General features: G+C 36.4%; 1 protein-coding gene across 1 annotated transcript; it reads left to right on the plus strand.

The window, feature by feature from the left end:
- Positions 1-541: 541 nt before the first annotated feature.
- On the plus strand, positions 542-11,815 carry LOC130946611 (dynamin-2B-like). Its single transcript, XM_057875410.1, has 22 exons — positions 542-1,042; positions 1,160-1,210; positions 1,310-1,430; positions 1,568-1,660; positions 2,071-2,132; positions 2,226-2,343; positions 2,493-2,835; positions 3,446-3,593; positions 4,061-4,162; positions 4,253-4,372; positions 5,652-5,735; positions 5,910-6,037; positions 6,335-6,422; positions 6,531-6,684; positions 7,862-7,938; positions 8,693-8,749; positions 8,989-9,133; positions 9,227-9,378; positions 9,952-10,065; positions 10,159-10,226; positions 10,596-10,765; positions 11,111-11,815. The coding sequence occupies exons 1-22, from the start codon at positions 902-904 to the stop codon at positions 11,338-11,340; spliced, it is 2,766 nt and encodes a 921-aa protein (XP_057731393.1). The 5' UTR covers positions 542-901; the 3' UTR covers positions 11,341-11,815.
- The last annotated feature ends 1,184 nt before the right edge of the window (positions 11,816-12,999 follow it).

The following is a 12,999-nucleotide window of genomic DNA, read 5'->3' on the forward strand; positions in this document are numbered from 1 at the left end:
GTGCTTTAATACCATGTCGTGATACCACTTATCCCAAAAGCTTCAGCTGATGAGAAAATGTAACACTAATAATTATATCTCTAATACTCCATAAACCTCCATTGTACACATTGTATAAATATTTCATTGGCTCCTCATACTTTCCCATAAAGTATAAATTGTTCACTATAAAATTTTAATTTATTTGATAAATATGAAATTCAATTCAATTTTATAATTTTATTCATTCCTTTTAATTATTAGAATTCAATTCAATTTTATATTATTAAAAATTTTTTAAATAAACTGTTAATTTTTAATTTAATAATATATTTTATTTTATATTTTTAAATATTGATAACTAATTGATAGCCAAAATCAATAAATTTTGATAAACATCTAATATTTTTCATCCAACAAATCATCTTTGTCAACCTAATTCCAAAAATGAAAACTGCTTGGTATGTAGTGTAGTTTTTATTTTTTTCCTTCACGGACTGAAGTTCATGTCTAGAGTTAAAAGTTAAAAACAGAACACAATTCAAAATAAAACGACGTCACAAAGACGACTGAGAAGTCCGACACCGAGACAACCATTTCAAAACGCGGACGCTTAGAGAGAGAGAGAGAGAGAGAGAGAGAGAGAGAGAGAGAGAGAGAGCGACTGCGTACTTTTTTGAATTTTCAGAGAATCTACCTTCAATTTATTTAGTTAGAAGAGGCAAACCCCAAGTTCCTTGAAATCTTACAGAGAGGGAGAAGACTCAGAGATCTGAGCGGAAAACGTCTTCGCAGATCGCAAACTAGGGTTCGATCTCGATCTCGATCTCGATCGATCCCTAAATATATAACCGTCAAGTGTTCGATTCTGATTTCAAAGGGTCTTTACTTTGTTTTAACCTTGGGTGCTTTCGAGTGATCGATGGCTGCGATCGAGGACTTGTCGGAGCTGGCCGATTCGATGCGCCAAGCGGCGGCGCTACTCGCCGACGAAGACGTCGACGACGCTTCATCTTCTAGAAGGCCCTCCACTTTCCTCAACGTCGTAGCACTCGGCAATGTTGTGAGTACCAAAAAAGAGAACTTATATTCCTCTAGCAGCTGTGTTTTTTCTTTCTTCTGAATACCACGTTGTTTTATCTTCTCTCAGCGTGTGTGCGCTCATGTTCCAATTTTGTAGGGTGCTGGTAAATCCGCTGTATTGAACAGTTTGATTGGGCATCCCGTATTGGTAAGCTCGAATTCTCACGCTCTCTTCGATCCCTTACCTATTATTGTAAAATTGAACTGAAGTTGGAGCTGGTTCTTACTTTTATTTAATTTTTTTCAGCCTACTGGTGAAAATGGAGCTACGCGTGCTCCTATATGCATTGATCTTCAGCGAGACACTGCTTTGAGTAGCAAATCCATTATATTGCAGATCGACAATAAGTCCCAGCAAGTCTCCGCAAGTTAGTTGCTCTTCTCTTCTCTCGTTTTGTGTTTTCGTTGCTTGATTTTTGAACGTCACCGTTTCTGCTCTTAGTCATATGAACACAAGTTTCTGATCTGTACAGATTTGGGGTTTTACTTGTTTTCACTGCTGCAGGTGCTTTGAGGCATTCTTTGCAGGATAGACTGAGTAAGGGCTCTTCTGGCAAGAGCCGAGATCAGATACATTTGAAGCTGCGGACGAGTACAGGTTTGGTGATCTGGCATTTGTGATTATTGTTGGTTGCTATGTGCTGTTATTTTAGAACTAGTGAAATAAAAGTTCATTGATTTGGCAAGTGTGATGGTAATATGCATAGCTCTGTGCTAACATTGGAAATTTGGTTCAGTGTGATTTGTTTTGAGATTGATGAAGCTTTCTGAAAATTCGAAGTTTCTTGGTGTTGCATGCAATGTCTGCGTACTTAATTGTGGTATCAGATAACTACTGGTAGTTGGCTTGTATGAGATTTTGAACCTGCTGCATCAATTTTCCTTCTTTTTTTTTTTTTTGGGGGGGGGGGGGGGGGGGGGGAGTGTTTCTAGATTGCCGTTATCCTCCTTCTTCCCTTTTAGTTTGTTCTGCATCTTAACACTCTTTGTAATGCCTTTCCATCCCAGCACCACCTCTGAAGTTGCTTGATTTACCTGGGTTGGATCAGCGCATCATGGATGATTCAATGGTAATGGATGGCCTCATTTGCTAATTGCTTCTGTAATTTATTTCATCTGGCAGTGTTGATATTCTTATGTTGCTTACTTTGTTCAATGTATAGATTAGTGAATATGCGGAGCACAATGATGCCATTTTGCTTGTTATTATACCTGCATCTCAAGCACCTGAAGTCGCATCTTCTCGAGCCCTGAGAGTTGCAAAGGAATATGATGGAGAAGGTGTACTATTTGCACTTTCCCTGTTTAAGAGTATTGCTACATAGCAATTTGTGGAATTATGCTCCTTAAAACTTTTTCATTCTTTTTATAATTTTTGGTTTGCTGTTGATACCAATAGTACACTCAATAAGTAAATTAATTTAACATAGGTACCAGAACCATTGGTGTTATTAGTAAAATAGATCAAGCTGCAAATGATCAGAAGTCACTGGCTGCAGTTCAAGCACTCCTATTGAATCAGGGTCCTGCAAAAGCATCAGATATTCCATGGGTTGCTTTGATTGGTCAATCAGTTTCAATAGCTACAGCACAGTCTGGATCTGCTGGTGCTGAAAACTCTTTAGAAACTGCTTGGAGAGCGGAGAGTGAAAGCCTCAAGTCCATACTGACTGGAGCTCCGCAAAATAAGCTTGGAAGGATAGCTTTAGTGGATGCTCTAGCACAGCAGATTCAGAATCGTATGCGGCTTCGGCTCCCTAACCTTCTTTCCGGGTAATTTCCATGTGGTACAACATGAAATTTTCTTATTGAATATCCTATTTTATTGGTTCTTGATTTTACTGGAACCTAAGCTTGACTTTTACAATAAAATTGATGTTTGTTGTTTATTGCCATTTATGTAAAGTCATAATCTTTTTTTAGTAACTTCTTTATTTTGTTTACAATGTGTATAACTGTCTAAAGCTAAATGATTTGTGATTTTTAGAAGTTATTGATGAGGATTGGATTGCTTAAAAAATGAAACTTAAATTATTCTTTTTGTTGTAGTTGCAATAGCCACTGTGTATGTTTGCCTTTTTATAGACATGATTTGAGTTCTCTGATTTGTACTTATTGCTTCTGATATCTGGTGGAAATTTTTGTAACCTTTTGAGCAATCTCCCTCCTACTTGTGAGATGTTCACTAGACAATGTCCAAACTCTAAAATAGTATTAAAAACTACTCACATAACTACCTTGGCGATTATGTGATTGGTGTTCTTGTTATTAGGGAAAACATTGACCGCGTAATTGGTTTCTACAAATAAACTTCACATTTGCAAATGTCAGTTATTAGAAAGTGAACTCCATTAATATGTTTTGTATGATATAATGTTAAAAGGTTACAAGGGAAGTCTCAGATAGTTCAGGATGAATTGGCAAGGCTTGGTGAGTCATTGGTCTCCACTTCAGAGGGCACACGTGCTATAGCCTTGGAACTTTGCCGTGAATTTGAGGATAGGTTTCTACAGCACATTACCACTGGTGAGGTATGTTGTCACGATTATATATTTTGTTTGAATTTGAAGTTTTGTTTTTATGTTGTGTAGTATTTGTATTGCTGTTTCTGTATTGCCAAATATTTTATACCTTCATCTATTTTTTGTATGCCACAGCATATCTGCTGTCCATTGAAAAGCATTTCTGTGGGCTCAATCCTGTTTTATGAAGGTTAACATTGAGAGATTTGGGATACGAGGAAGGGGATATTTCATTAAAATGCATTCAAGAATTTCATTATCATTGTTCTACTATTCTAGTTGGAAAAGATCGTATTGTGTAGCATCCATTGATGTTATATTTGTTATTGCAAGTAGAATATATTGTAAATAATAAGCATTTAATGACAAATTGCTTCTCAATTTGTAATTTTGTATTAATGAATCTTCCTTTATTATTTTGTTTCTTTAGAAACTGAGGCATTATTCCCCAAAATTAATATAATTTTATCTGCCAGGGAGCTGGTTGGAAAGTAGTTGCTTGTTTTGAGGGAAGATTTCCTGATAGAATGAAGCAATTACCTCTAGATAGACATTTCGATATCAACAATGTAAAGAGGGTAAGATTGAAAACTGTTTTTTAATCCGTGTTCTATTCTTTTACTTTTTTGGGTTTGTTGCTCACTGCGACAATTTCTCTCTGGTATCAGATTGTGTTAGAAGCAGATGGTTATCAGCCATATCTTATTTCACCTGAAAAGGGATTGAGATCTCTAATTAAAGGGGTCTTGGAGCTTGCAAAAGAACCATCACGTCTTTGCGTGGAGGAGGTATATTTGTTTAATTATGTGTAGAATATGTACAATGAATTTGAGTTGCGAATAATTTGAGGCATTTTCCTATAAGGATAAAGTATACTTTTTGTTGTTTCTTTTTTCGAGAAGTTTCAAAAATACTCCGACTGTTTAGAATAAGTTTCAATTATACTTCCTACCTTTAATTTTTTGATAGTAGTGGTCAATTCTTCTTTTCTTCCCCCCCCCCCCCCCCCCCCCCCCCAAAACCCTCCACAAAAAAAACACCCAAAACAAATGTACACATCATCATCATTCATTAATCAAACACCCTTCTTTTTTCACCACCACACCATTCACCCCCCACCCTTACCTCTCCATTGCCACATTGCATCCACCTCCCATCAACAAGCCTGAAAATCTCGTCTACACTCTTCAACCCCATGTCGGCACATCAAACACCCTTCTTTTTTCACACCACACACCATTCACCCCCCCTTACCCTCTCCATTGCCACATTGCATCCACCTCCCATCAACAAGCCTGAAAATCTCGTCTACACTCTTCAACCCCATGTCGGCACACGTTTCTTCAATATCAATGGAGTCTGACATGGTAAGCAAGTGGTCAATTTTGGTTATGAGGTGTGGGATGGTTTGGGAGATGTGTTCAATGAGTGAGGGTAAAGAAGGGATAGGGACAAAAATGTGAATTTGGCAGGGTAGGTTGGTAGGGGCATGATGGTCTTGATGGCGATGACGGTGCAATTGATGTGGCCAACCTGGAGGGAGCGGGTGTTGATGACTTTGATGGCATTCGGGTTGTAAGCATTGGAGGAGGGCTGCCATCTCACTCCGTTGGCGGTGTTAGAGTAGTATAGGTGTCGATGGTGTTGACGTTGGTAAAGCCTTGAAGGTGAGGGTCGTTGTCTTCAAGAGAAGGGGGGGGGGGGGTGTCATCTCCCAAGTCCAATGCGAGACTGTTCTTCCAAATGCCAATCCTATTTTCCAGGGTGAGACTTTTTTTGGGGGGGTTGAATGGTGGGATGAGGGTGTAGAACGAGAATTGATGATGATGTGTATATGGAGGGGTAAAATTGGAAAAAGAATATTTGACCACTTGTTGACTACCAAAATATTATCAATAGTCGTATATTGAAATTTATTTTAGATGTCTGGGACAAAATTGAATCAAATTAAATGTTAGGGGTCCGGAACAAAAAGTATATTTTATCCATGTTATACATAGCACTAGATGAAATTCTTCACCTCTGTTTTCTACCTACTAACGAAGATTCCATGGCCTTATGCTCTAGGTGCATCGTGTCTTGCTAGATATTGTTTCAGCTTCTGCCAATGCTACACCTGGTTTAGGAAGATACCCACCTTTCAAGAGGGAGGTATGGCACTTCATTGTTCCATTCCTACTTCATATTTTTGTTTTACATGTCACGGTTAATTTGATATACTTTTTGGTTCCCCTATTCTTTTCTTCCCTTCTGAACTCTGCCCTGTCATATGGAGTGGACTTCCCCTTTCATGTTTAAATAACCCTGAAATACCTTTTTTCAAAGGTTGTGGCAATTGCTACGGCTGCACTAGAAGGGTTTAAAAATGAAGCAAAGAAAATGGTGGTTGCACTTGTTGATATGGAGCGTGCATTTGTGCCACCCCAGCATTTCATTCGTTTGGTACAACGGAGGTAAATTGGATACAATGGCCCTTTTTTTTGTGTGTGGATACAGATTCTCTCCTCCTTCAGGGAGTATCTGCTCCATGTGCTATCTTTCTCTGTTATTTGCATTTTTCGCCACACCATGATTACATGGGAAAGGACAGGATTCTGAGTATATCAGCTACCTGTCTAACAATGTAAATTTTACATGTCTGTATTTCAAGAAACAAAAATTTAACCATCATATTTTTTTTGCCCCTTGCATATAAAATATTCTTGGTATCTTCGTAATTTATATCTATTAATTGTCCTCATTTACCTTAGGATGGAAAGACAACGCCGTGAGGAAGAACTTAAGGGGGGTCGATCCTCAAAAAAGGGGCAAGATGGAGAACAATCTATTCTTAACCGGGTTAGTGGTCTCTAAATCAATCTTGATAATAGTATAGGATGGATTGTTATTTTGCAATTCTGATTGTGCTTTGTTGGATTAATTCTGTTACTTGTTAACTTATTTTAGGCCAGTAGTCCTCAAACTGGTGGAAGCATGAAATCAATGAAGGATGAGAAGAAGGACAAAGAGAAGGAAAAGGACAAATCAGGACAGGGAGAGAAAGAAGGGCAAGAAGGCTCTGGTTTGAAGACTGCAGGTCCTGAAGGAGAAATAACTGCAGGTTTGTTTCATGCTTTATGCTACTAGAAACATCCTCCTGTTCCAAACTCTGAAACATTTTATAAGTGCCTGTGTTGTTTGCATTTTGTAAATCCCAAAAGCAAGTTCTGAAAAATGAAAATGAGTTTGTATAGTGTTCAACGTGTGTGTTTTGTTTTTCCTGCAACTGACTCTACTCTTCCAGCAACTAAAGGTACTTGTAGGTGCTCTTGGATTTACTATTCATTTCTAGGAGGTACTTTCAAGATAGGATCTCAACTATTATTTCCATATTAACAAATAAAAGTAATTTTGTTGTATCGCTTTTTGAACAAGAAGCATTCTCTTGACGTAACCTAACCATACACAAATAAATTATTTCAACTTTCTCAAAGCCTTCCAACTTAATTCGTAAAGTACTTCCCTCGGTTGTTGAAAGAAACATGCTCTAAGTAGTTGTGTGTAGGAAACTTCCTCAAATTTGATAGAATGACATCTTCCCTGTTTAGTAGATCTACCAATTATGTAAAAGTCATATGCTGTATATTTAAGTGATGATTTTTTTGTAAACATGTTTTAATGGAGTTTATAATGTAGGAGCTTTAATGTCTGTATTCTTTCATAGGTTTTGCTATCTAGGGCACTCTAAAGGATCTAAAAGTGCTAAGTGTTTTGTAAATGTTGATACAGTCACTTAAAAATTTTATTTTTCTATAAAGTATCTTCAATTTATTGTTCCTTAAAGAGTGCCTTAGGGCACTTAGCAATATATTTATTTTTAAAATGTGGCTGCTTATAGTTAATAGTTTCATCTCTGGATGAGCAATAAAAAAGAAAAAGTAAGATGTCCATATGATTATTCTACCTGAATTTGTTTGGTTCAATATAAATGCGATTCAATTTATCTGGTTGATTTATAGGTTTAGAAGATTTTGATCTGATGTGTATAATTTTGAATCCCGTGAACCAATGTTAATATCATAAAATACAGTGTATTTGTGGCAATTGGCAAGTTATCCAAGATACTTTTCCCCTTAAAAATGTCTTGTTAATTGTAGTTAGAATAATCTTTTTTCAATGATCCCCCCTTGCATGCATTCTGGCTTTGTTATTAAAGTTTCTCACTTTCTGATATTTCTTTTTTTTTTTTTTTAAATCCAGAGTGTGTTGAAATGTTGAATCTTATACGTTGTTTTCAGGGTATTTGTTAAAGAAAAGTGCCAAAACTAATGGTTGGAGCAGGCGATGGTTTGTTCTAAATGAGAAGACAGGAAAGGTTTGTACCTGCTGGCTCCATTGATTGAATTATTCTGTGTTGTCTTGTTGATATGCAGGTCGTTTGAATATTGCCCACTTGAACCTGACTAAACGTAGTAACAATTTTCTGCATCTTCACAAAATTCTGCCTATTTCTTCTTGAAATTTGTTTCTAACCAGATAAGCCTTTCGTTGAAAACATAAAAGGTTTTCCTAGATGTTCTAATATACACATCTAGGATGACTCATTCTTGACTTAATATGGCATTGAGTTCACAATAGCTAATACCTTCCCCAAGAAGTATAGGAGCATCTTGAGGTGTCTAAAAATATTGCTAATTATATTCTAAGTTTTCCCACTCTTATTCCTTAAATCTTAATGAAATTCTTATTTATATAAATCTTAAATGGAATTTGTGTACTAACTCGGTACATGTGAAAAACTAGAATATCGATTGAGAAGTACCATCAAACCATTACATTGGAGTGCACCACCCTAAATGTAATGGGATTTGATCCTTAAGTATATTTAGATCTGGATACCATGATTGATATTGGTGTTTAGATAGAAAAGAAAAGGATTATGGAAATCTTTGAAAATGCGATAGGATTATGACTTAAGGGATATAGTGCCAAGCTCTGCCTCCTATTTAATTATTTATTTATTATTCATGTATTTTGATTCTTAATATTTTCAAACATTTATCATGTTTTTCAATGTGTTGCATCTTGTTATTTTTTATTTTATTATACTTCAACTTTTCACTTTACAGCTTGGGTACACCAAAAAACAAGAGGAAAGGCATTTTCGTGGTGTTGTTACGTTAGAGGTATGTAGTGCTATTATTACTTCTGCACATTCATCATTTCTAAGCACCACAACTTACTACTGTGTCAGGGTGCGTATATTTTACTATGGGCATATTCTTACCCTTATCTATATAATTATGGAAGGATATAGTGATGTTAGCCTGTGGGAAGTAGAGAGTTAGGCATAACCAATAGTTTTCATAAGCTTAACAATTGCTTTTTATTTTTATGATGTCATTTAATTTAAATTGCCCTGCAGGAGTGTAACATTGAAGAGGCATCAGATGAAGATGATCCGCCGTCTAAAAGTTCAAAGGACAAGAAATCCAACGCAGCTGATTCTAGCAAAGTCACCCTTGTATTTAAAATCACTAGTAGAGTTCCATATAAAACTGTTCTGAAAAGTAATTCCTCCTGTCCTATAGCTGTCAACAATATATTCATATCTGAAAATCTTATTGAAATAGTTTAATTATGATATGTTTGTACTCTTGCAGCCCACAGTGCTGTTGTTTTGAAGGCTGAAAGTGCTGCTGATAAGGTTGAATGGATTAATAAGATAAGCCAAGTTATAAAAGCTAAGGGAGGACAAATAAGATTACCATCCGAGGGTGGATCTATGAGGCATAGCCACTCTGATGGTTCCTTGGTGAGTAAGTTCTGGAATATGCTGTAAAATGATTGAGTGCTTGATAAGCCACCTTGCCATAAAACATGTTCTGTTGAATTAAGATGATGAATTGAAACTAACCGATACAAAAATAAGGATTCATGCCTGCAAATGGATGAGTGGAGAAGTGATTGGATGACAGCAGCTAACTCATTAACGTTTACATTTCCAAAACTGATAACATGGTCTGGACTCTGGAGAAAGGGTGGAGAGCAGAATTTGCTAAATAAAGAAACTGACTAACTTGACACACTGGGTTTGGGTTTTGGTAAACTATTTCTTCCCAGATGCCATGCTACCTGACATGACCAACTCTAACATTCCATGCTCCTGAGTCTAATCTATTTCAAATCAAGAATTATTTTATTTGTAAATTTGTTCATTTCTGACTAAAATTTGCAACAAACTTTTCGGTATAGAACTTCAGAGAAGGATGGGCAGAAGCAAGGGTTTGGATAACACATATTTTGGAATTAAATTACTGAATAAATGCCAATCCTCAAACTGTGATTATTGACTGGCTACTATTATGTTTGTTATGTCCCATCTCAGGAAACAATGGCCCGAAGACCTGCTGACCCAGAGGAAGAACTACGATGGATGTCTCAAGAAGTTCGTGGCTATGTTGAAGCAGTTTTAAACAGTTTAGCTGCTAATGTTCCAAAAGTGAGCTTTTGTCTTACCATATTATATTTGGTGGATCCTCTCAGATTTGTCAATGTTAATGTTTGATGCAAATTCTGGATGATTGTTTCGCAGGCTGTTGTCCTCTGCCAAGTTGAGAAAGCCAAAGAAGACATGCTGAATCAATTATATAGTTCTGTCAGGTACAGAAATATTTTAATGCTTTCACATTTGTTTTTCTTTCCTAACATTAATTCATCCCCTGTTGTTTGTCAGTTTTGTTCCTACAAATCTTTGAAGGGATGTCATTTAAAAAAAAAAAAATTTCTGATGATCCCCCCTTTGTGGTTCCTCTATGTTTTAGTTAAATTCAACTTTGAAAATAATGTAAATATCATGAAGTATTTCTTTTCAATTCCTGAAAATGATTTATCTCTGTTTTTCTTTGCTTGCATCTCTTTCACTCTTTCTCATGTGGGTGTTGCAATTCTGTAGAATTCAACAATGATTTTATAATTATTGCTGTTTTGACTTCACCTGCACTAAACTTTTTAAGTATCTTTCATGATTAGTGCTCAAAGTACTGCTAGGATTGAGCAGTTGCTTCTAGAAGATCAAAATGTCAAGAGCAGGCGAGAGCGCTACCAGAAACAATCTTCACTTCTGTCAAAATTGACAAGGCAACTGAGTATTCATGACAATCGAGCAGCTGCTGCCTCAAGTTGGTCAAATGGTAGTGCAGGTGTGTCTGCCGTCTTCTAAATGGATTACATGTTTGATTTGTGGTCAACTGGTAAACTTTTTAAGTGCGACAGCCTTGGGGTTTTTTCAAGTGCCCAAAATTGCCACTTTTTGGATTGGATGCTATCAAGAATTTGCTTGCTGAATCATGGATTCTGACATAGAATTCACTTTCTTGAATGTTTTGCTAGTGGACTGGTTACCTATGTAAATTGCATCTTGCACCTTAAGAGAATCCAACTCCTAGGCCTATTTTCTATTGAAACCAAATCCGTCCTGCTTTACAATCTCCCTATTTTGACTAATCACTACTTTTTCATTTTTTGCTCTGGTTTTTGGTTTACAGATAGTAGTCCTAGTCCAAGAAGCAATGGTCCAGGTGATGACTGGAGATCAGCCTTTGATGCAGCTGCCAATGGCCCTGTTAGCCGAAGTGGTTCACTGAGATCAGCATCCAATGGTCATATTGATCCTGTACAAAATGGTGATGTAAACTCTGGTGCAAACTCTGGCAGTCGACGGACACCTAATCGACTACCTCCTGCTCCTCCAGGTTCTTCCGGATACAGAGTTTAACAAATGGCTGACTGGCCACCACTTGACCATATGATTCGTGTTTTGATACATTTTTGGAGGGTGAGACTGCTCTCGCCCCATTCATACCTTTGAGGGTTAAGGTCACAATTCTTTGTTTCTGCAGGATAATTTAGGTCGAGAAATGTTTGTGTACATAGAAGACTATAGCTTATTTAGTGTATGTTTTTGGGTCTTGTCTCAATTTCTTGAAGCTTGGCATCAGGGTGGACTTGAATGCATCGGTCATGTTTCTCTACTCAATATTCTTTCTTTTCTCTTTCATTGCTTTTATTAATTAGCCGTTTTTTTTAAAGAAATTTAGTTGAGAATGCACTTATTTTTTGGATGAACAAACTGTATTATTATGCTTGTAATTACTAAAATGTTACCCTGTCTCGGATTCGTTTAAACGACCACTGTATGCATTATTCTAAATTTCTAATACAATGGGGATGATCTGTTTCCCGGTTCTTCATCTTTCGTTTTGGTATTTTTGTTTGTCTAGTTAACCACCAAAATAACACCCAAAAGATTTGATTTGGACAAATGGACTTTTAAAAGACTGCAGTGCCGAATGTCATTTTATTAAGAGAATTTCTTTGGTGAAGAGTTATGTTTGATGAAGAGTGAAGATTGTAGTTATATTTTGAAAGTAGTGTATTGTACATGATGTCTTTAATTTTTGTATTTTTTTTTTCTATTGCAAAAGGTGTAATCTTTACTCTTCGCCCAATATTCATCTTCACCATTGCATTATCCTTTTATTAAACATCTATAATCTTCTAGGGGTTAATGGGTTTCTTTTGAGGCTTTATTTTGTGTTGGAATCTTTCCGATGATTTCTGGGGGTTTATTTTCTTTTCGATTTTGATCACGTTTTCATAGTGATCTGATCAGATGCAGCACCATGATATCAGGGGTTGCATTGCCAATGACACATGAATGAAATGTTACTGACGTCACTTCAATTGCAACGTATATATGTTTTTTTTTTTTTTGGACGTTAACATACAGATGGTTAAAATAGTGCATTTGATGAAGTGATTTGAAGGATCTTGTTTAAAAGGTCTTGTTCTTTGGGTCAGGATGATATATGATTCAGATGGACGATGGCAATTGATGACATATTATTGATAAGTCAATGTTAAAATTGAAGTACTTATTTATAATTAGATTATGATCATATGGTATTCCAATCAAATGTTTCCACCAAGTATCGTTTTGTTAGTATGTGCTTGGTCTAGGTACAGTCGTACACTATTTCTCTCCTTTTAGCGTTGTTTCATCTTGAGAAGGGAAATATAAACTAATGTCCTTTCTTACTTGCCTGTGCTTGAAGGGGTTTGGGCTTTGTCATTGACTGTTTCTTCGATACCCTTTGTGCTCATTGCCAGCATGCTTCTTTTGCCTAATCACAGAGGGTCCAAGTTCAAACTCCAAATCTCCAATGATTATGGAGATCCCCTTTCTATATCAACTATCAAACTTGGAAAGTGAGATCAATGTTTACCGTTTTGTCCTTAATCTTTTATTGTAGTGGTTAAAAGCAAGCTCAAAAGGTTCACAACCATGCTCTACCAACAATGAAAGCAACTGATTGCTTATAAGAATTCATTACTGACCAATAAATAAATAAAATAAAGGAAAAAAGTGAATTTA

The sequence above is a fragment of the Arachis stenosperma genome, chromosome 8 (genome assembly GCF_014773155.1).
Source record: "Arachis stenosperma cultivar V10309 chromosome 8, arast.V10309.gnm1.PFL2, whole genome shotgun sequence".
Classification (NCBI taxonomy): Eukaryota; Viridiplantae; Streptophyta; class Magnoliopsida; order Fabales; family Fabaceae; genus Arachis; species Arachis stenosperma.

Bases quoted from the DNA above. Each gene is read 5' to 3' on its own strand.
- LOC130946611 (XM_057875410.1), top strand. From the start codon at position 902: ATGGCTGCGATCGAGGACTTGTCGGAGCTGGCCGATTCGATGCGCCAA. The intron at 3,594-4,060 runs GTATGTTGTCAC...TTTATCTGCCAG, and splicing joins AGCACATTACCACTGGTGAG to GGAGCTGGTTGGAAAGTAGT. The intron at 6,038-6,334 runs GTAAATTGGATA...CATTTACCTTAG, and splicing joins ATTCGTTTGGTACAACGGAG to GATGGAAAGACAACGCCGTG.